Source organism: Neopsephotus bourkii, unplaced genomic scaffold, assembly GCF_033783945.1.
Source record: "Neopsephotus bourkii isolate Nb327-2 ecotype Australia unplaced genomic scaffold, CSIRO-AGI_Nbou_v1 NB_668, whole genome shotgun sequence".
In the NCBI taxonomy this organism is placed as follows: Eukaryota; Metazoa; Chordata; class Aves; order Psittaciformes; family Psittacidae; genus Neopsephotus; species Neopsephotus bourkii.
In genome coordinates this window covers 2,573,615-2,595,814 of record NW_026901167.1, presented here as the reverse complement: position 1 = coordinate 2,595,814, position 22,200 = coordinate 2,573,615, and the positions used below count along the sequence as shown (strand labels likewise).

The window sequence follows — 22,200 nt, the reverse complement described above, 5'->3', positions numbered from 1 at the left end:
CACTCACCTGTGAAGTACTCGCCGAACTCCTGCTCCAGCTTCATGGCTTTGTCGAAGACCTTGTTGGCCTGTTCATACGTCTGCCTCCGGTTCATCTCCCTGCCGCATGCGAGACACCAGCTCAGCTCTCCCCAGCGGGGAACAGCCACAAACCCACCCCCGAGCTGGGCGCCTGGGGAGGCCCGGACACCAGGAGCTGCGCAGGACCCAGTGCCCCAGGCAGGACCCGGTGCCCCCGGGCAGGACCCGGCGCCCCCGGGCAGGACCCTTCCCCGCACGCCCGTTGCTGCCCTGGCTCCCACCTGCCCTGCTCATCACCACCCTCCCTTCCAGCACAGCACAGGAGTGGACTCAAACCCAGTCTCCTCTGATCCCACAGCACATCTCTAGCTACTGAGCCTGCCCCCAGAGAACACTCCTCTCCCGGCTGCACGCAGGTGACACCGGGCACATTTGGGAACATCTTTAGATTTCCCATGGGTAGTACTCTCTGGGACAAATGAAGCGCTTTAAGCCAGAGCAATTCCTGGAGCCTGGGTGCACCGTGGCATTAGATGGGGAGGGACAGCACAGAGACAGCAGTGGCCCAGCTCCCCTTAGCAAGGGACGAGTTCAGCACCAGCAGCAACTTCTGCTGCTTTCTCAAGAGCAGAGGCAGCAGCAATGCCAAGCCCTGATGCTCCAGAGCTGCTCACCCTGGAGAAGCACAGAACAGAAGCAGAGAACATGGCACTACTTACATGAGAGCTTCGATGGATTTTGGTTTGATGAAAATGGCAATGGGATAAAGTTGTGCTTGTTGCAACCTCTTGATAGCATTGCCAGACACATCCAGGATGCAGTGCTTCCCCTGGAAAGGAGACAGTCGGGATCAGTTTCTCACACAGTCGACTCAGTGCACAGAGCACCTTGCTCCGATGTGCTTACAGAAGAGAGGACCAGAGAGGAAACACCAGCCCTGAGACACGAGCCAGCTCCCGGCGGCCTTAGGTTCTGCTCACTTAGGGGAGAGAACTGCCAGGCACATCTGGGTTTGGACCGGACACTCACCCGCTCCGCCACTGCCCGCACTGACTGGATGCTGGTCCCGTAGAGGTTGTCGTTGAACTGCCCAGCCTCTATGAACTTGTTGTCCTGGATGTCCTTCTCCATCTGCTCCCGGGACACGACGAAGTGGTAATCCTGCCCGTCCACCTCGTTGTCACGCCGGGGCCTGGTGGTGTCTGCAGGAGGGCACCAGGGGTGAGCCTGAGCGATGCGTGCCCCGTGCTCCCGGCCCCCCCCCACCCCGGCTCCCCTCCTGCGGCGCGGGCACGGGCACAGGCACGGGCACGGGCAGGGACTTACGGGGCACGCAGGAGCCAAACTTGTGTGGGAATTCAGAGATGAGGTCGTCGTTGACCCGGTCCTTGGTGGGACCCAGGATGATCACCGGCCTCGCGTAGTGAACTGCCAACAGAGCCACAGCCTGAGCCGCGCCGTCACCACCAGCACCCCCCGCCCCTCCAACCCCAGCCACCCGTGGGGCCCTGGGGAAGGCGCGGGGTCCCCAGGACATGGACCAGCAAAGCTGCTCCGGGCAGGAGCCACACAACTGGGTGAGGGTGCCATGGAGCTGGGGAGCAACGGGAGCCCAAGGCTCTGGTTCAGCTTCTGGCAAGGAGAGGCCACTGAGGCTGGGACCATTGAGCCTGCAGGGATGGGGAATGGAGCAGTGACAATTGCTGGGAGCTCTGGGTGGGGGAGCTGCTCTGCAGCAGGGACCTGGCCCGAGGCAGGACAGGATAACCCTGTCCTCAGCTGGGGACTAAAGCCCGGCTCAGGTCCAGCTCTGGATCCCTCCCTTGGTGCCGGGGGCAGCTCACAAGCACTGCCTGCTGCTGACAAAGTGAAAGCCCCATGGGGCGGTGCCGTGCCCGGCCCCTGCTGCACCACCACAACAGAACCTCCCCGGCGTGGGGCTGCTGTGGCGGGGCCGGAGGAGGTGGCACTGGAGGCCTGTGCTGGAGCAGGCACACGCAGCTCAGCGCTGGGACTCACTTTCTTGCCGCGTCACCGGCTCGTACGACAGGATGGTGTCCTCTTGTCCTTCTGCAAGAGAGCCGGGGACAGGCAGGTGAGCACTGCCCAGCCCCACTGCCCCCACCCCACCGCTGCTGCAGGCTCAGGGCCCATTGGGATGCTCCATCTGCCCTGGTGGATGAGCTGAGGGTACGCAGAGGAGCTGCCAGGGACAGGGCGAGCATTCCCTGCAGCTGGACCCCCATGCTCTTGTGCAGGCTTAGATGCTACATGACCTGTGCTCCAGACCCGACCTCTGGCCATTGCTTCCCCCAGCAGGCACCATGGGGACCACCATGGATGGGAACCTACCCCTGAGTCTTGGAGCAGAGACCTGAAGCCAGGAGAGCAACGGGCAAGATCCCTCCTGCCCCAAGCCCCTGCTCCTCCTGGCTGCAGCATCTGGGTGTCACCAGCAGGAAGGACCAGCTCTGGGCAGAACCACCACCAGGACAGGACATGATGGAAGTGCCGACACACCACACACACACACACACACACATGCACGGGGCCAGGAGAGCAGTGGGATGCACTTACTGGAGCTGCTCTCGCTGTCACTGGTGTTGGACGTCACACCCTCTGCAAAGAACCAGAGACACCCCTTCAGGAGGGGCCCAGGCAGCAGGACCCGGCTGTCACCCAGCACACTGACCCCAAACACCCACCCCAGCACCCGCATGGGCATGGGCAGCATCTCCCACCCTGTGCTAGGAAACCAGGGATGTGCCAGGGGACAGTCGGCTGCTCCAGGGTGCCGGGAGAGGGCAACCTGGCACATGTGGGCAGCACATCCTGGTGCTGGGCTTCCCAGGCCGAGGGAGGGGAAGGCGCAGGGAGGTGCTGCAGGGGGAGCGGTTGCAGCATGCACACGGGAAGAGGGAAGGCACAGCTCCATGCCAGCACAGAGGTGGGGAAGAGGGAGCCTGTCCCTGGGGCTGGGACTCACAAAGACAGGACAGTGACAAGAGGGGACAGCCTGGGGCTTTGCTTGCTCAGGCTGATCCAGTGCTGCAACTGCCCCACAGGCCTGCTGGCCACTGCCTGCCCTGGACCCGCAGCCAGCCAGGAGGGCCAAGGGGCTCCTGCCAACACCGTTCTGCAGCCCTGGGTACGAGGTGCCCCAGGGGATGGCAGCAGCACTTCCAAACACCATCACCCCCCTGCTCGGAGCGCGCCTGTCGTGGTCACAGCCACCTCCCACCCACACTGGCAGCGGCTCCCCGGCTCCGAGCGCTACAACCAGCAGCCAGCCCAGCCAGGAGCAGAGGAGGATGAGGAGCAGCGCAGCCCTCGCTGGGCACACTCAGGGCACAGCAGCATCCCAAGCAAATGGCCCCGTCCCTTCCCCCGTGCAGCAGCGGCTCCTCCAGCCCCGCAGCATCCCGGGGCAGCGCAGTGCCCAGGCACCACCAGGCATGCCAGCGACGGAGAGCGATGCGCATCCAAATTCCACTTACTCAGGTTCTTTGCTCCATAATAATCGTCACTTAACCCAGGGAAGTCCTGATTTCACAGACAGCGAGAAAGGGGAGAGGGGGAAGAGAAGAGAAGAGAGTGCAGGAGAGGGGAGTCAGAGGGACAGGGGAGACAGAGCCAGACCAGCATTAGTGACAGGAGTGCAGAACGGCCCAGAGCTGCAACTGCAAGTGAGGTTAAGTGTAGTCAGAGCTGACACCATCAGCCTGCTGCCAACGTCTCGCCTCGCACAGCCGGACCCCCCTCCCCACTGAGCCTACCCCTCTGCCAACGACCCCCAGAGGCCACCCTGGGTCTGGGGTGGGCAGAGGCCACGGCGGCACTGCTGGCACTGGGGAGCAGGACCAGCAGCGGGCGCAGTGGCTCTGTGCCCCCTGGCACAGCCTGCCCTGCAGTGCATGGCGGGGATCGGTGTGAGCCGGTGCTCCACGGGCTGTGGGACCATGGGACAAGGAGCCCCTGCTGCAAGCTGGGGTGGGCAGCGGCACAACACAAGGGGGGAGCTCACTGTGACATGGGCTGGCAAAGTGATGCCTGCCCCATCCCTGTGCCGTAAGTCACTGTCCTGCACTGGCTGAAAGCAGGGCCCCAGCGGCCCCCAGCTCCAGCACGGAGCTGGCTGGAGCCCAGGCACTACAAGATACCCAGACACAGAGACTTAACCTCTACCACAGGCCAGGAGCTCTTGCTGGCTCCTACGCTCACTGCAAGCCAGCGCCAGCCTGGCACAGGCAGCAGAGAGGATTGGGCAGCCCCTGGAGCAGCACAGCATCAACTTCCTGCTTCTGCATCACACCCAGAGAGGCACTGGTGTGCAGGGGATGTGCTCAGTGCCCGGCACGGGGCAGAGCCCGGCTCCTCTGCCCTGAGGAGCGAGGGGCACAGCTCTCCGGGTGCGTGCACAGGGAGCGGATGCAGTTTAGCACCAGGAAGGAGCAGGCGCTGGGTTGGGTGAGCAGCCCCAGTGCCTTCAGGCTGGGGGGAACCTGCCCTCACTGTGAGCCCTGGGGTGCTGCCAGGGGCTGCAGCCACCGGAGATGTGCCCCAGCTGCGGGGGGGCTCCGCTCCCCCGTGCCTGCGGGGTTCATCCGGAGGGAAGGGCTCTGGGAAGCGGTGCGGGGGCAGCCGGGACCCCTGCGGCTCCTGGGGCCTGGCAGGGGCAGGAGCAGCTCTGCAGGAGGCGGCGGCTGAGGACAGGAGAGGAGAGGAGAGCCCCTGGCGGGCAGAGGGGGGGAGCAGAGCCCGCAGCGGAGGGGAGGCGCAGCGGGGTCAGGCGGGGGTGAAGCTGGATGGAAGGATGAAGACACTGAACATGAGAGAGAGAGAGAGAGAGAGAGAGAGAGCGAGCGCCAGCCTGCAGCTGCAGCGTCCGTTCCAGCTCCGCTCCGTCCCTGCTGCGGGCGGCCAGGACCCCTGGCTAAGGACACCTCTCCCCCAGGCAGGGGACCTGAGGCTGCGGTGCCCTCTCTGGCCAGCTGCTACTTACGTTCCTGTCTGCTGCTCTCCTGGGCCAGGTTCTCTTTGCTCTTGTAAAATGGAAACTTTCGAGAGAGGCGGAAACTCTTTTTACGTTTCGTTTTGATCGACTGAAGAACATGGAGATGGAGGACAGAGAAAACAGCGGTGTTTAACATGGGGGAAATTAAAATGAGGAGACGATGAGGAGCTGGGTCAGGGCGGGCACCCCCAATGGAATAATGGAGATTACATGAAAACTGTAATGCAGGAAAATAATTAAGCATGGAGACAACATGTGGTAGGGATGGTGGGAAGCCGAGAGGCAATGAGCAGCGCTGCAGGGGTAGCCAGGCCGTTCTCCCTTCCTTGTCCACTCGGGAAGCGCTCTGTGTGAGGGTGAGGGCAGCTGCCTTCACCTGCATGAGCTGCCTGCAGCCAGCCCCTAGCCATGGGCCACAGGGGGACGGGCTCTGCTCCAGCACCACTCCAACAAGGGCTCCTTCCGCAGCGCTCACACACGTCCTGGGCTCCTCTGCTCGCCCCCTGCAGCCAGAGGGTTCATGACAAGCACACGCAGCTCTGGGGCAGGCTCAGTGCTGTCCTTTGGGATTGCTCCAGCTGCCCCACTGGGAGCTCCGGCTGCCCCCGCTACCCCCCAGCTCTGGGTGCCCCACTGAGCCCCCGCTTGGCACTTACCCTGTTAGACTCAATCATGCCAGTCCTGGCGTGGAACTTCACCGTTTTCAACCGCGCTCTCTCTTTCTTTTCCACCCTGATCAAAGTTAAAGGGCAAAAAGAGCTGCTAGTCCCATGTGGGCACCCTCTGTTGCCCACTTGGCTCCCCAGGGGGCTCTGTGCACCCTTGGGTGGTGGCCCTATTGGCAAAGGGCAGCTCCTACCCCGAGGGGGATGGATGTGGAGCTGCTCCCTGGAGTCTGGCCAAGACCAGTGCCTGTGGGAGCAGAAATGAGGACAAGCCAGGCTTCCTATGAGGGACTGGAGGGAGGCCAGAGGTGGGTCTGGCACTGCAGACCCGAAGGCAATGGCAGCCAGCTCCTCTGCTCCCTGTGACTTCCCATCCCATGGGACCTGGCTTGCAGAGCCAGGCAGGTTGTCAGAGGTCGCAAGGAGCAGCCTGAGTCTGTGACTTTGCCCTCACTTGGAGCCCCAGCCTGGCCAACACCGGCTCTCCATCCCCACAGGGACCACAGTGGGGGCTGAGCACTCCTCTCCTCCCCTGGCATCTCCCCCAGCTTTAGAGGACCCCTGCACATCCCAGCCCGCAGCCAGGGTGCCCTCAGGCTGCACAGCCACAGAGGGCTGGGAGCACAGCAAGAGCCCACCCTGAGCAGAGCCCCGAGGGCTGCAGGGCTGGGAGGCACCGGTGCGGCCGCTCCTGCTGACAGAACTCACCTCTTCTTGCTGGGGATGACCCCGATCTGCTCGCTCTCGCCGTGCGGAGTCACCAGCCTGGCCTGCCACCACTCGTCGTCGGAGGCGTTGATGACGTGCAGGATGTCCCCATAGGAGAAGCTGAGCCCCTGGCTGGGCAAGCAACTGTCCCGGGTCCGGTCATAGTCAAACAGGGCTCTGCAGAGGAGCACATCACAGAATCAGGGGAAGGTTTGTGTTGAAGGGACCTCAAAGCTCCTCCAGCTCCAACCCTGCCACGGGCAGGGACCCCTTCCACTGGAGCAGCTTGCTCCAAGCCCCTGTGTCCAACCTGGCCTTGAGCACTGCCAGGGATGGGGCAGCCACAGCTTCTCTGGGCACCCTGTGCCAGCGCCTCAGCACCCTCACAGGGAAGAGCTTCTGCCTAAGAGCTCAGCTCAGTCTCCCCTCGGGCAGGTTCAAGCCATTCCCCTTGCCCTGTCCCTACATCCCTTGTCCCAAGCCCCTCTCCAGGGATATGTCCAGAGATACCTTAGTGCAGAGCCCAGGAGCACAGCTGAGGGTACATACATACCTGCTTCCGCAATTGATCCTTTTCAGACTCCCAAGTACTTCCCCCAAGAACGGTTTATTTAGTTTAACATTATCTTCCATATTACCCCAACCAGCCCCAGAAAAGGTTCATTTCTGGTTTTTCACTCCAGGAGCACCAACAGCCTCCCTGCACAGGCTCCATCGCACGCCCCACGGCAGCTCACATGCACCAGCACAACCCAGGGGTTTCACATGCAGCTCATTCCACTAATGCCAGATCTCAGTGTCTGCCTTGCGATAGCAGCTTTGCAGCCAGGCAACCCAAGGGAACCATCACTCCAAGCACCACTGTGGGCAGCGCAACCCCTCTGCTTCCTTCGGGGACACCGGCCCCGCTTGCCTCCAGCCCAGCAGGAGCCCCGGCTCCACAGGCACTGGCTGCTGGCTGAAGGCTGGCACTAAGGAGCCTTGCTCAGCCAGAGGGATGCTCACTGCTGTGCTCACTGGATCCTGACGGGGCCTGAAAGCGCACGGTGCGAAGGGGAGGACGAGGGACCATGCGTCATATGCTGTGCTGTGGAGGGCCCTTCTTCAGGCCCAAGCCCTGTTCCACCGCTGGGCAATGGAACCTTTTAGGCCTCTAGGGACTGCTCAATGTTCAGTGCAGCCAGCCTTAAATGGGGAGGAGAAGAGGGGCTGCTCCTTGGCTTGAGGAAGGTTCTTTGGACAAGACCTGATGCAGCCCCATGTCCGCACACATGCAGCCACCAGCTCACTCCCTCTCTCCCAGCTCGCTCAGGGCTGGCGCAGCTCTCGCCCTCAGACCCTGGGTACCCAAGCGCCTGCAGGTAAGCAACCCTCACAGGCAGCTCCTGCCCGAAAGATAAGGCTGTGCATGGCCGGGAGGCCCCTGCGAGGCCAGAGCCAGGAAGCAAAGCAGGAGCCAAGGCCCCGGGAACTGGTCAGGCCGGTTCTGAGCCCGCTGGCTGCAGGGCGCCTGCCCACACCCTGGCCTGCAGAGCAGCGCTGGCCCCACAGCTCCAGCAGCCACCGGCATCCCAGGGCAGCACAGCAAGGCCTGCGCAGGGGTCATGCCCTGCAAGGCTGATGCACAAAGCATTCACTTCCCCAAGGCACGGTGCTCCTGGAGACGAGCCCCAGACCGTGTCAGCAGGAGGATGCGCTGTGGCTGGATGCTCCTTGCGGCACACAGGGTGCAAGGCAGCAGCACGGTTGCTCTGCTCGGCTCGCAGCACACACAAGCAGCCAGGAGAGCAGACGCTTTGGCTGGAGGGCAGCGGAGCAGCGCCAGGGACTCCCACAGCACCCTCCTGGTGCCCAGGCACAGTGCCCACCTCACCCCATCCCCACGCAGCACGGCCCCGGTGCCAGCAGCCTCTGCCCTGCTGCGGCACAGGCAGGCAGCACTGAACCTGCCTCATCCCTGCCCGTGCTGCACTGCTGCAGCTGCAGAGCACACCGCTAGCACCGGCACCTGCAGCCGGCTCCGGCAGCACCGGGGCGCCCAGCTCCGGCATGCAGGGTGCCACAGAGCGGCGTGGGGCTGACTCAAGCAGTTCTGTCCTGTAATTGGTGTCCTGGCCACAGCGCAGCAGCAGAGCTGGTTTCGGGTAAACTCTGCTCGAAACCACCCCGCCCAGCCCAGGCACTACGGGGAGCACCAGCACCCTGCAGGGTGCGCAGCCACAGAGACCAGAGCCATGCTGGGGTACAGCTCTGCCCTGGGCTCACCCCCTCAGCAAGGCACTGCCCAGCCTCTGTCTGAAGCCGTGCATGAGGGGACGCACTGCTGGGGAGGCCACCAAACCCACGTGGAGGGACGCACCAAGAGACGCAAGGTGCTAGGAGCAGCCCGGAGGCAGCGGGAGCTCTCTGGCTCGCAGGCATGCCCCGATCCACGCAGCACACACGCAGGCAGGGAACAGAAGCCTCACAGGATCCACTCAAGCTGGACCCAGCCTAAACCCTGCTCCACCCACACAGCTGCTCATGAGACAGCAGGGGAGCAAGGGCAGGACTAGCGAGATGATGTTTATTCAGCATGGTACCCGGCTCATTGCGCACCCCAAGCACAGAGCCCTCAGATGCTAAATGAAGCAAAACGCCTGCAAAGCCCCATAGGAAGTGGTGAATTGCTGCAATCCAGAGCTGCAGCTCTCCCCTCCTGCCAGAACAGGCTTGCACTAGGTCCAGCAACAGCCTGAAGCCCCTCTGCATGGAGCATCCAGCCATGCAGTGGGAGATGCAGGCTGAGGCTGATGCTGCCCCACCCCTTGTCACCCTTCTCACAGGGAAGAAGAGGCATCCCCTGTGTCTGCCAGCCCCCACCCACAACAGGCTGGGCAGAGGAGGATTTACAGGATTACTTTAATTACCCAGTTAGAATTACTCATTAGCTGCCACCCCACTTGTGCTGGTGGCAGGAGGCAGGCAGCGAGCAGGGTGCAGGATGCAGCAGTCAGAGCTGCTCGACCGCTGCCTGCCCTGCGTCTGGCTCTGCACCAAGCGCGCATTGAGGGCTCAGAGCAACAATCCTCCTAAGAGCTCATCTCCCCTCCTGCCAGATCCTGCTGCAGGAACGATGGGAGATGGGGAGAAGCCTGTCACAGGGACTGATTCGAGGAGAGCGCCCCAGATGCTGCCCCAAGCTGCATGGGGCAGAAGCAGCATTGGATGCCCAGAGTTTTCCCATTTCCCAGTGGTCCCCAGTCGGTCAGCCTGGCCAGCAGCTGCCCAGGGCTCTGTAGAAACACCAGCGCTTCCCAAAGTAGAGCAGCCCCCAGAAGAGGCTCTCCAGTGCAGAGTACCCAGTCCCAGCAAACCAGTGCAGAAGCACTGCTCTCCCTGCTTCACCCTCTGGGCCCCCCGATGCCTCTATCACACTTGCTTCCTTGGCCTCTGAGACACTTGCCCAGAGGCTGAACCATCCCACCCTGCATCCTGCATGCTGGGGATGGATGCACCATCTCACCTGCCTTTGCCTGTCTGGAGCAAGGGGGGAGGCAGGAGCGGCTGAGCCTTACCGGACATAGAGAGATCTCTTCTCGCTGGTGCGGAGCGAGCCGGAGCCGGAGCTCATGCTGCTGTTCATCATCTGCTCCCTCAGGTCGTGGATCTTCGACTCGAAGCGGCTGTACTCTGCAGGGAGAGAGGAGGGGTCAGGGCAGGCAGGAGCTGCCCCCGTATCAGTGAGTGCTGACAGAGGCCATTTGAGCCTGGTCATGGGCATCTCGCCATGAGCTTGTGCCCGCCCCTGCACGATGCCAAAGAGGCCGCAGCACCCCAGGAGAGTCCAGGCACTGCATCAGGCCCCAAACCCTGGGAGGGGCAGCTCAGGCCAGGGGTGCTGAGCCCTCCACCACCGCAGCAAGGGAGCACAGGGCAGGGCTCCGCAAGCCACTGACCCACAGAGCAGTTCAAAACCTGCAGACAAAGGAGACGCTTCCCCCCTGCCCCAGGACCCAGTCACCCTCTGCCTGCAGCAGCACAGCACAACCGCAGCACTCAGAACCACCTCTGCCCAGCAGCCACGGGCAGGGGGGACGCAGAGCCCATGGGAGGGGAGCAGGGAGAAGGAATTCACCTCTTCCTCCTACATCCCCGTGGCAGAGACCCAGACGGAGCCAGGACCCTCCGGAAGCTGTTGCTGGGAGCCTGGATGGGAGCAGCCTCCACGCCGGCGCCTGCCGCCGCGCCAGCCCGACCTTCAGCCTGTGTAAAGGTCGGGCCGAGGGTGGAGGCACCAGCTCTGCTTACCCAGGGCCGGCCAGGGAACGTTTGCTGAGCATGGAGCAGCTCAGGGACGCTGCCGGCATCGGCACAGCTCACCCGGCGCCGCGACCCTTGAGGATGCTGCCTGAGCATCCCATGGCTCCAGCGCTGGGACCGGCCTCATCCCTGCTGTGAGACGTGTCCACAGCCCAAGGGCTCAGCTGCGGTCTGGCAGGCAGCAGCCCAGCGGCTCAGGAGCAGAGGCAAGTGCGCGGAGCCCCAGCAGAGGGGCTGGGCTCGCTGCTGCCCGGCCTGCAGAAGCTGCAGCACGCAGGGAACAGCGCTGCTCAGGAATGCGCTGGGGGCTGTGCTTGAGAGCCAGCCCCTGCTTCCGGCCTCTCCAGCCCTTACCCCTGCAGCCAGACCTGCCTGAGCGCCCGCCTCCTGCACCCAACCCCCGAGACCCGTTTCTGCTTCAGGACTGGAAAACCCGAGCTGGGTGACAGGCACAGGACCCGCCGAGCGCAGACAGGCTCCGTGGGAAGCCCATTCCCTGCCATGGGACGTCAGGGGTCCACTGAGCACGGTCACCAGACCCCAGCCACCCCATGGGCACCCACTGCCCGGCTGGCCTCCCTGCATGCAGAGGCCAGGCACGGGCAAGGCTTCTTCTACAGACAAAGGGAAGTGCGACACCAAAGCAGCAGCAGGGTTTGATGGAGCTCCTGACAGGGGAGGCGAGATTCACTTCACACCCCTCACCTCACACAGGGCTGACCAGAGCATCTGCAGCAGAGCTCATCCTGTCCCAGGATGTCCCACATCCCAGAGGAGCATGCTCCAGAAGCAGGTACAGCTGGACACAGGGGCTGCTCTGGCTTTATCCTCCAGAGAACAAAGGGTCTCTGAGGAGCTCCCAACCTCTGCTTGCTCTGACTGCAGAGGGCACAGGACAGAGCAGCCAGCCCTGAAAGCAAGCCCCAGCATGGGGAAGGCAAAGCTACCCCAGCAGCAAGCGCAGGATGCTCCCTGTTGCCACCACCCCTCATTCGCACACTGGAGCAGCCTCCAAGCAGTCACCAGCAGATAAACCCCAGCAAGCAGTGCTCCTGCCTCTGCTCCCTGGCTCACAGGCTCTTTGCCTCCACGGCCTGGAAGGAGACGTCCTGCAGAGGTGACGCAGGGCTGATCCCCACCTCCTCGGCATTCCCACGGGACCCAGGAGCCGGATGTGCTCAGGACACACTTACCAAGACTGACAAATACGCAGCAGGTGACCGGGCACCTCCTGCAGCGGTGCCACGGCGGCTCCGTGCCACGTGCCAGGAGGGATGGGACTCGTGCTGCGCCCATGGGCAGCTCCATAGGAACCCTGCTCCGCCCTCAGCCACTCTGCACTGCCCAGGTTGCAGATGGACTGATGCAGCACAGGGCTTGGAGCAAGCTGCTCCAGTGGAAGGGGTCCCTGCCCGTGGCAGGGGTTGGAGCTGGAGGGGATTTAAGGTCCCTTCCAACCCAACCCATTCTGCGATGAAGCCTCATTCCCATGCCCAGCTCTCTCAGGTGTGCAACACCCTGCCCACAGCCAGGCCATCAGCATTGCCCAGGGATGCCTGGCCACAGGCTCCACCTGCATACACTACCCCAGCTCCATCTTTCCCCCCAGCAAAGCATGTCCCCCCCCCGAACCCACACACCTTCCTGCTGTGGGGTTAAAGTACAGACATGGCACGCGTGTGCAGGCACAGGCTCATGGATAGGTAGGGTCTGAGAGTGCAGCATGGCCATGGGGAAAGCTTGGAGGCTCTCAGAAGTCACTGCATGGTCCTGGCACTTCCCTTTGAGAGGCTGCTCAGAGAAATGCTGTCCTGCAAGTTTTTCTCTTCTCAGGTGAGGAATACCAAGGCTCTGTGGGGCACGAGGAGAGGGGATTGCCAAACGCAAGGACTTGTGATAGTGGCAGACAAAGGTCAGAGAGAGAAGTGCTCAGCGAGAGGAGTGCTCACAACTGCTCAGAGACGCTATCACAGGGAGCAGCCTGCTCCTCCTTGATGGCCTGCAGCTGCAGCTCTGCAACAGGCAGGATGCAGCTCCTCTTTCTGTCCTTCCCTGGCTTTGTCTTTGCTTGTTTCCCCTCCTAGTGCCTGCCACAGGGAGGTCTCATTCCCCAAAAGCTGTGCAAGCAACCTCTCTGCTCCCTCAGCACCTGACAGGTAGATGCAGAGCACTTGTGCACTCACAGTCAACCAGGTTGGAAAAGCCCTTTAAGCTCATCCAGTCCAACCGTTCCCAGCACTGTCAAGGCCACCCCTTACCCATGGCACCGAGCCCCTGTCTCCACGGTGTGTGAACACTTGCAGGGACGGTGAATGCAGCCCTGCCCTAGACAGCCTGTTCCAATGCCCAACCACCACCCCACACACAAGCCCTGTCTGTGCTCATGTGTAAAGAGACAAGGTGCCATCCTCTGAGAAGTTCTTCCCTGCTAGCAAAGGCAAAGCCCCTTTCCACCAGCATCTCCTCCTTCTGAGCACTCTATGATCCAGCTCTCCTGCTCTTTTCCACAGACATGATGCACATAGAAAGGCAAACACTTGGGAGCTCACATCCCCTCAAGGGGACCCAGCCTCACCTGCTCAGGGGGCTCACACCAGGGAAACCCTTCCCTTGGCTCCCAGGCCTCTAAGCCTCCGGAGTGCTGAGGTCAATTCCCAAGACACAACATTCTAAGTGTCACAGCAGCACCACTGCCTCCCGGGAGGGCTGCCCCCAGGGTGCTGCTGCCCACAGGTACCAGGAACCATCGCGGACCTGGAAAGCCACCGACTACAAAGCACTGACATTTCAGCCCTGGTCTACAGGGGTTTCAAACCACTTTGTCCTGTTTGACATTTAGGAAGCACTCTTGGTTGGCGTCTTTGCCAAGGCTCGAGTGGCAAAAGGAGCCAGAGACACATAAGCAAGAAGTGCTTCCTGGAAAAAAAGAAAGAGAAAAAAACCCACGCCAAACCAAACAAACCCCACACCCTCAGCACACCCCAAGCAGCACCACGGGCTCCGTGCCCCAGTGGCCTCTGCCATGGGATGGAGAAGGACCAGCAGAGACAGGCACACACCGGCCACTGCCTGGGCACAGGAGGGGCAGCAGAATGGCCTGGCAGGAGAGGGCAAGAGCTGCCGGGGAGCAAACCAGTGCGGCCCGGGAGCGACTCGGGTTGCTGCACCCAGCACGGCGCCGCTCGGACACGGCAGCGGCGCGGCCGCAGCTCCGGGCCCATCGCCTGTAGGGGCCGTGCCCCGTGACCCCTCAGCCCCGCCGGCTCGGGGGGTCCGCAGGCAGCTGCCAGCTCGCTCGCGCGGCCACGGGCTGCCCCTAGGGGCACCACCGGCCCCCGGCATCTTTGCGGAGGGAGCTGCAGGCCGGAGGTGGTGACCGGTAGCTCCGGGGCCGCACAGCAGGAGGGATGCTCGGAGCAGGGCACGAGCCCGCTCCCAGCACCGAGGCACCGGTCGCAGCGCCGCCGACCCCGCGGTCACAGCGGGGAGTCCCCAGAGCCCACCGCGCTCCCAGGACGAGGGACGGCCGCCGCACCCACGGAACCCTCGGGAGCCCTCGCCCCGGGCCCCCAGGGAGGCCCCCGAGACCCCACGGAGCGGAGCCTCGCGGTGCCCCGGGCCCGCCAGACCCCCCCGGAGTCCCTCCCGCCGCCGCAGCCCCGGGACGGGAGGGACCGAGCCCGGAGCCGCCGGGACCACGCTCACCTGAGCCCCGGAGCCGCCCGGCCGCGCACAAAGCCGCGCACGCACCGCCGGCGGGACGCCACCGCCCCGCCCCGCCCCGCCGCGCCGGCCAATCAGCGACAGCCACGCCCCCCAGGCACCGCCCCTCGTCAATTTGCGTCTCTCTCCAGCCTCCCGGCCCGCGCGCCAGCGGGCTCCACGCCCCCTTGTCTGCATGCCCCGCCCCCGCCTCGAGCCCGCCCCCGCCTCAAGCCCCGCCCCCTGCCGCGGTCCGTACCCTCGGGCCGGTACTGAGCCACGATCGTCACCGTTTGCCCCGCGCGCTTCAGCGCCGCCGCCGCCTGCTCGTGGGTCGCGTTGCGGAGGTTGACGCCGTTCACCTGCCGGGACAAAGCGGCTCCGCTGCACCGCAGGGCTCGCACGGCCCGCACCGCCCCCTGCACCCGCACCGCGGTTCCTCATCACCCGGCTGAGCCCCGGGACCAGCCCGGCCGGGCAGTGCCCGCTGCGCCGAGGGACAGCTCCCGAGCCGGCCCGTTCCAGCCGTGGCTCTCAGGGGTCAAACCCACCCTGGCCCTGCCGCGCCGTGTCCCGGTGTCCCCGGGGCTGGGGCAGGCCGGAGGCACTCACCGAGAGGATGCGGTCTCCCCTCCGCAGCTCCCCACTGAGGTCGGCCGGGCCTCCGGCCAGGATGAAGGACACGAAGATGCCCTCGCCATCCTCCCCTCCGACGATGTTGAAGCCCAGGCCGGTGGAGCCTTTATGCAGGATGATTTTCCGGGGCTCCCTGGAAGGACAGATGTGGGACAGGGAGACATCAGGGCAAGGAGCACTGAAGCTGGTGACAGGGTCAGCTGTGCCCAGGCTTTCCGGCACACCAGCAGGGATGGAGTCATCCCAAGTGCAACCCGGCGTGATGCAGCCCTTGGCACTGAGGAGGTGATGATAAACCAGGAGAGGTGTGGGCAACGGCACGAGTGACAGGAGGCTGAGCATGGGTGGAGACAGAGCATCCATGTTCAATCATGTACAGGACCATGGGGTTGAGAGGTGGCACCAGATGCTGCAAGCCTGGGCACTGGGAGTGGCGTGGCTGTGCCAGGACAGGGGGATCGAGCCCCTCTGCACCCCTGCAGCACAGCGAGTGTGCCTGCACCCCACACTCCCCCCACCACAGGCCCTGTGCGGCTCAACACAAGTCCTGCATTTTTCGACGATGCCTTAATCCTCTCACAGCTCAAACAACAGGCAGGCGAAGGCAGGAAGGCTGCCTGGAATCACAAAAATCCTGGGAAAAAAAGAAAGCAACTCTGATGGGAACAATGGAAGCTCCCAGCTCAAGCATGGCATTAAAATAAGAAAGACTCAATGATGCCAGTGCAGGCTGGTGATGACTGCAGCCAACATGACACTGGGGACCATCAGCACACCCACTGTGGTGGACTGGCGACACACAGAGAAGGAATGGGGCTCAGGCACACAAGCAGATCAGGAATCTTGGGGAATAAGATTTGGCCGAGCAGGCAGCACAAAGTCCTGAAGCTTGGCAGCGTGCTCCCCGGTCACTGGAGCAAGAGAACATCCCTTGCAACACACCAGGCCAGGCTGGGTGTCACTGCTGTCACCTGCACAGATGGAAGAAGGCTTTGATGCTTTCATGGATGCATTTACTGCAGGAAACTGGATCCAGGCCTGGAAGTCTGCTTCTCCTTCAGGAATGGCTGTCAGGAGCCTCCTGGGAGACAGCTCCTTTCCCAGGGGTGTCACTGGTCTTCCCCACACCAGTACAATGCATTTGGACCTCACTGGTCTCATTGCACAGTCTTGGTGATGCATTACTAAACAAAGCCGCTGTGATGAAGCTGTCCTGCGGGGCTCGGTGGGGCACAGAAGGTGTTCAGTGCTGGGATGGGATGGGTGAGGGAAGTGCTGTGCCTACCGCAGGCTGTGAACCTGCCCCTCTCCGATGGCAGGGGGCTGTGGTGGGGGCAGTGGCCAAGCAGTGACTAAAGGGGCCTCGGCACGGCAGCACCATCCTCTAGTGGCTGCCAGCACGTCCTGCACCGGGGCCACCACAGCGCCATTGCCGTAGATCCACAGTCATAGAACCAACCGGGATGGAAAAGACCTTTAAACTAATCCGGTCCAACCCTCACTCCAGCCCTGCCAAGGCCACCCCTAACCCATGGCACTGAGGCCTCCTCTCCACACTGTGTGAACCCTTGCAGGGCCGGTGCCTGCAGCCCTGCCCTGGGCAGCCTGTTCCAATGCCTGAGCACCCTCTGGGGCAGGAATTGTTCCTCAGCTCCATCTAAACCTGCCCTGGTGCAGCTTGAGGCCGGTTCCTCTTGTCCCATCCCTTGTTCCTTGGGAGCAGAGACCAACCCCACCTCACTACAACCTCCTTTTGTAGAGAGGGAAAGCTGTGGGTCAGGCAAGCACAGCACCAGAGGTCTCGCTTTCCTGTCCTCAGCACGAAGCTTTGGAGAAGTTTTACTCTGCATTCAGGCTCAGAACAATGTGCTCCTCTCGATTCCCTGGGTTCAGGAAACAAACCTGCTCATGCAGCGTAAATGGTGCCAGTAAGGAAAAGAGGGCCATGCTTCTGGCAGTCAGTGCAAGGAGGTTTGGGATGCCCTCAGTGAGGGCTCATATCTGGAGCTGTGCTCCCCGGAGCCCTTTGTCCCCACACAGCTCAGCTGGGACACGGGTCCAGCTATTGTAAAACAAGAGAAGGGAGCTGAAATGCCTTGCACAGGGCTCAGGGGGGAGCAGGAGGAATGGCTGAGGGACACAGGGCTGGAGCTCACTGCGGGGCTCCAAGCTCTGCTCTGCGCAGCCACAGACAGGCTTTCAGCTGCGGCTGTACCAGCAGCGGGGATGAGGTCAAGCAGCCAGAGAGGGAAAGAGAGGGAAGGAGAAGGAGCAGAGATTAGGGATGCTCATGCCTGGTATTTACCTGGTGAAGTCATCATCCCCCATCATGTGCCGAGGGATAGGCGAGTACCGAGATGGAGTCACCTGCTGGGGGACAGGGTAGGCAGGCTTGCTCTCCATGCTTCCCAGGTAGCCCATACTGGAGTTATGGCTTATGTGGTTGTCAGCCAGTGCTGAGAAGGCTGCGGGAGAGGAGAAGGGCATCAAGAGCAGAAATCCATCTGCAAACATGGAAGCGGAGACCAGCCCAGCATCACCCCAGCACGCTCCATCCCCCCGGCCCCGCGGTGCCCGGTGCCGCAGCAGTGGCCGGTGCCGTACGTACTGCTGGCGTAGTCGGGGGGCGCGTACATGTCGTTGAGGTGGATGTTGCCGGGCTTGGCCACCTTCAGGTACACCATGTCAGAGGTGTTCTTCAGGGCAGCCACTGCCTCCTCGTGCCGCACGTCCTGCAGGTTCGTGTTGTTCACCTGCAGAGGGAAGGGGCTGCATGAGTTGCAGGCAGGGGGCAGGCAGCAGGGGGTAGAAGCAATTTTCTGCAGTAGCTCTGGAGGCACGGTCCCATCTCCATGGTTTGTCCCCAGCTCACACGTTCCCTGGACCCCGGGCAGGGGCATGAGGCTGCCGGCACAAGGAACGCCAGGTCAGGACCTGCACCGCGGCATGGCGCAGGCTGCGGCACAGGGCTTACCGCTAGCAGCCGGTCCCCGATCTGCAGGCGCCCGTCCTTCTGGGCAGCACCTCCCTCGATGATCTTGGTGATGTAGATGCTGTTGTCCCCGGGGATGTGCTGGTTCCCGATGCCCCCGGCAATGCTGAAACCCAGGCCTTGAGGGAAGTGAGCGGGCAGGTGAGAGACAGGGAGATCGACAGAGCTCTGGGCTGGCACCGCAGCCCCTCTTCCTCACTGCGCTTCCCACCCTGCCCCTAACCCAGCAATGGGCCAGCCCAGCCATCATGCACTGCACTGTGGGGCTGCCCCATACCCTGTGCCCCACAGCATCCACCCTACGGCACCCTGCACCATGGCAGTGCCACCCTGCATCCCATATTCCCTGTGATGCCTCTTCGCACCCCACGGCATCCCACACCAAGGGGTCACCCCACACCGTCCCGTGGGGGACCCTGGTCCTGAGAGCGAAGTGAGGGGTTCACCTTTGGGGCCCTTCATCAGGTTGACCTCCATGATGGTCTCTGGTGGGGGCTGCCGGCGGCGCACCACGAGCCGCACCACAGGGCCCGCTTCCTTCAGGGCCTCCACTGCTTTGCTGTGCACCACCTCGGACACGTCCACGTCGTTCACCCGCAGCACGCAGTCGTTCACCCTGTGGGCACAGGGTGGCCCTTGGCTTCCCTGGGGAGCCACCAGCCCGAGCCCCCTCCTCCTGACACCTCTGCCACCCTCCTCCATCCACGCACACCCCTGAGACGCTCCAGCTGGCCAGATCCCGACTCCCAGGGTGGAACGGGGAAAGTGGGGCTGGTCCACCCTGATGGCGATGAAAGGTGAAGGCAAAGGCTGGGGCTGAGGCTACAGAGAAAAGGATGGGAGCAGGAGCCTGGCGCAGGAAGAGGAGGAGGGATGACTGCAGACAGGAGGCAGGTGACAGTGGACCATTCCCTGTGGGGAATGAACCATGGGAGGGGAGTGGGGCAGGAGCTGCCTAGAGGGTCCCTAGGGAGATCCGGGGTGATGCCCAGCTGGGGCTGCTCCCCTGGCCTGGTACTTACCCCAGACGGCCGTCCATGGCTGCGGCTCCCCCAGGGATGATTTTGGTGATGAAGATGCCGGGGTCATCTGGAATGTGGGGGTTGTCGATGCCTCCCGCTATGCTGAAGCCGAGGCCGGAGTTCCCCTGTGGGCAGTCACACACCCGTCGTTCCCCGTGGGCACCCCCTGCTCCGGTCCTCCCGCCGCAGCTCCCACCGGCAGCGGCAGCCCAGGCCGTGGAGCCCCTGCAGCACCCGGCGCGCCCGGGGCACACGGAGCGGCGGCCGAGGCGCTTGGTGCGGCAGCGCGGAGCAGATGGAGCCGGAGAGTGGGAGCCGCCAGGACCTCCCTCGCCACCACATCTGCCGAGAGAGGCTGAGGCAGGCGGGGAGCTGGGAGGGGGTGGTCCTTGGCAAGGGAGAACCTCCCAGCAGAGCCACAGCGCTGCAGCGCGGAGCAGCGGGGCTGGTTCCAGCTCCCAGCAGCCCACCCCTGCCCCTGGGATGCAGCCCCGGCACGGAGCCAGACTGTGAAGGGTTGGGTGGAGGGGGCTGCGGGATGGGGCAGGGTCTCCAGTTCTGCCTCCTCTTCCTCCTGGCCATGCCTGGAGGATCACTGCATCTCCAGCTCCATTCCAGATGCAATGAGGTGCTCATCCTGGGATGAGCAGCCTGACCCTGTGCCGCCTCTCCTGCTTGTAGAGCTCCCATCAGTGACACGCTCACAACTGCTGCTTCCAGCTCTGTGCTTGATGCAAGTGGACAATTCCTGCTTTTTTTGCTCTGCCTTGAAAATCAGATGGCTCCTCGCCTTGTTTGCTCATGCGGAAGAGCTGACACTTAGTCACATCCTATTGTGCCTGCCTCTCATACACAGGCAGGCTTGAGCCAAGCACCCTTCTGGCTGCCCACAGCCCCAGCGCAGCATTAGGTGTTGGGCAACTGCTCCTCCTGGGGACCTGTGACCAGGAGGGACACACGGAGCTTCCCAGGATCATTGAGCACCAGCAGTGTGCTGGGGTTTGTGCTTCTCCCCCTGGTGATTCAGGGCTCTTCAGACTGGCTTTGACTTCCACTGCCTTGTGCGTTTGAGCCCAGAACCCCCTCGTGTGCTGGGTGCACCCCCAGAGCGTGAGCAGCAGCTCAGGGAGGGGATCCTGCCCCTCTGCTGCACTCTGGGGAGCCCCCCCTGCAGCCCTGATCCAGCTCAAGAGGGACCTGGAGCTGTTGGAGCGAGTGCAGAGGAGGCCATGGAGATGCTGCGAGGGCTGGAGCAGCTCTGCTCTGGAGCCAGGCTGAGAGAGCTGGGTTGGGCAGCCTGGAGAAGAGAAGGCTCCTGAAGGGGAGACCTGAGAGCAGCTCCAGTGTCTGAAGGGGGCTACAACGATGCTGGAGAGGGGCTTTTCATCAGGGACTGCAGTGATAGGACAAGGGGTGAAGGGTTCAAACTGAAACAGGGGAGATTTAGGTTGGGTATGAGGCAGAAGCTCTCCCCTGTAAGGGTGCTGAGGCACTGGCACAGGGTGCCCAGAGAAGCTGTGGCTGCCCCATCCCTGGCAGTGCTCAAGGCCAGGTTGGACACAGGGGCTTGGAGCAAGCTGCTCCAGTGGAAGGGGTCCCTGCCCGTGGCAGGGGTTGGAGCTGGAGGAGATTTACAGCAATGGCAAGGATTAATAACAGTGTTGGACCAGCAATTCTGGTGTACACTGAGGTCATCTCTGGGAGCCAAACACCCCAGTGAGGGGACAGCTTCATCTGCAGGCACCAGATGCTTCTGCAATGAGATAGAGCTGTTGGATCCCACTGGGGACCAGGTGAAGGACCTGGGTATGTTCCATGCTGGCCCGGCTGTTAAGCACTGAAATTCCCTCATGGTTTCTAACTGCTGGAAAGGGATTCGCCGCCTGAGGCTCTGAAATGGGGGCAGCAATGAGTGCTGCCTCCCTGCGCAGCCCTGCTGGCTCCTGCCTTGCGCCTGCTGTGGATAAAGGATGCTCTGGAGGATCCCTGAAAACAAGGCTTTTGCCTCTGAATAGGGCCTGGAGCGAGCAGCGCTGGGCCCGAGCGGCAGGATCCCCTGGGCTGGCTCCGTCAGGCGCGCGGGGAAGGGGTGGGTGAGGCGGCAGCCCCAGATAACCTTCCGTCCACCCACCGCCGTGATGCAGAGCAAGGGGAGGAGGGGGATGACTAAAGACAGAGAGGAACAGAATGAGTGATGTGTCTTCCCCTGCGACACTGCCCCGCCGAGCCACCGCTGAGGCAGCGAGGAGAATGAGGGGTGCCATGGGCAGCCCCCTGCCACTCCCCCTTGAGCCAGCTCTTCCTGCTCCCTCTCCATCTCTGCTGCTCCCTGGGCACCAGGGGAAAGCCTCTTTACTCTGCGTGGTGCTGGCTCAGCCCTGGGTAAGGCCCATCCACGGGGAGAGGTGATTTTAGGCGTGGCTGATGTGATGTGCGCCATCAGCTCTGTGGCACCAACAGACGAGATGAGGCTCGAGCAGAAACTGCCCCCGGTTCATCAGGAAACCCCTCCTTGGTGCTGGGCATCAGAGGCTGTGTGCCCCGGTGCTGGGCACGCTGGCAGCGGGGAGGCAGCGGTGCCTGGGAACGAGCAGAGCTCCCAGCACCGCCGCTGGCAATGAGCCACGAGCCCCCCCCTTTGTGTGGGTGAAGGGTGCGAGCGAGGGGGGCAAGGGAGACGCCTGTGCCCCCCCCCTCCCTCCTGGAGGGGCTGTGGGTGCACAGCATCCAGCCCCCTCTCCCCGTGCCAGGGGCAGGCAGAGCCCGACACCCCCAGAGGGACCCGGGACCAGGCCCCCCCTGTCAGGGTGCGGAGATGGGGATGCCGGGGGGTGCAGTGGGAAGAGGCAGCAGAAGCTGCGTGTGAGTGAGTAAAGAGCACTTACCCTCTCCAGGACGATCTCCTCGTACTTGAACATCCCATCGCTGCCGTTCACCTGGGGAGAGGGGAACAGTGCATTACGGCTCTGTGCTGCTCCGGCCCGGAATTGCTTTTCCCCTCTGGCAGCTGAATATCAAGAATCCAACCTAAAAGCTGTGCCTTCAAGCTTAAACGCAACCGCTTGAGCCTGCCCTGGAATGAAACCGTGCGCTGCTTTCCTTTCTGGGCATGAGCCAAAGCCCACTGACTTTAATGCA

The 22,200-nt window shown here is 62.9% G+C and overlaps 1 protein-coding gene across 7 annotated transcripts in view; it reads right to left on the bottom strand.

Annotated features, from left to right (window-relative positions):
- DLG3 (discs large MAGUK scaffold protein 3) overlaps window positions 1–22,200 on the bottom strand; it is a 67,818-nt gene that overhangs the window by 1,680 nt on the left and 43,938 nt on the right. For 3 of the 7 annotated variants that reach the window (XM_061353253.1, XM_061353247.1, XM_061353249.1), the window contains 18 exons: window positions 21,948–21,998; window positions 19,063–19,187; window positions 18,487–18,656; window positions 18,023–18,159; window positions 17,657–17,801; window positions 17,354–17,513; window positions 15,025–15,181; window positions 14,672–14,774; window positions 9,966–10,080; window positions 6,409–6,585; window positions 5,692–5,767; window positions 5,024–5,123; window positions 2,599–2,640; window positions 2,041–2,091; window positions 1,348–1,449; window positions 1,051–1,223; window positions 741–850; window positions 8–99 (listed from right to left, as the gene is read on the bottom strand). In XM_061353253.1, coding sequence (XP_061209237.1) covers window positions 8–99; window positions 741–850; window positions 1,051–1,223; window positions 1,348–1,449; window positions 2,041–2,091; window positions 2,599–2,640; window positions 5,024–5,123; window positions 5,692–5,767; window positions 6,409–6,585; window positions 9,966–10,080; window positions 14,672–14,774; window positions 15,025–15,181; window positions 17,354–17,513; window positions 17,657–17,801; window positions 18,023–18,159; window positions 18,487–18,656; window positions 19,063–19,187; window positions 21,948–21,998 — 2,086 coding nt within the window. Of the gene's footprint in view, window positions 1–7; window positions 100–740; window positions 851–1,050; window positions 1,224–1,347; window positions 1,450–2,040; window positions 2,092–2,598; window positions 2,641–3,518; window positions 3,565–5,023; window positions 5,124–5,691; window positions 5,768–6,408; window positions 6,586–9,965; window positions 10,081–10,525; window positions 10,648–14,415; window positions 14,508–14,671; window positions 14,775–15,024; window positions 15,182–17,353; window positions 17,514–17,656; window positions 17,802–18,022; window positions 18,160–18,486; window positions 18,657–19,062; window positions 19,188–21,947; window positions 21,999–22,200 lie in introns of those variants that run through there. The other 4 variants (XM_061353248.1, XM_061353250.1, XM_061353251.1 and 1 more) reach the window with 3 other exon arrangements.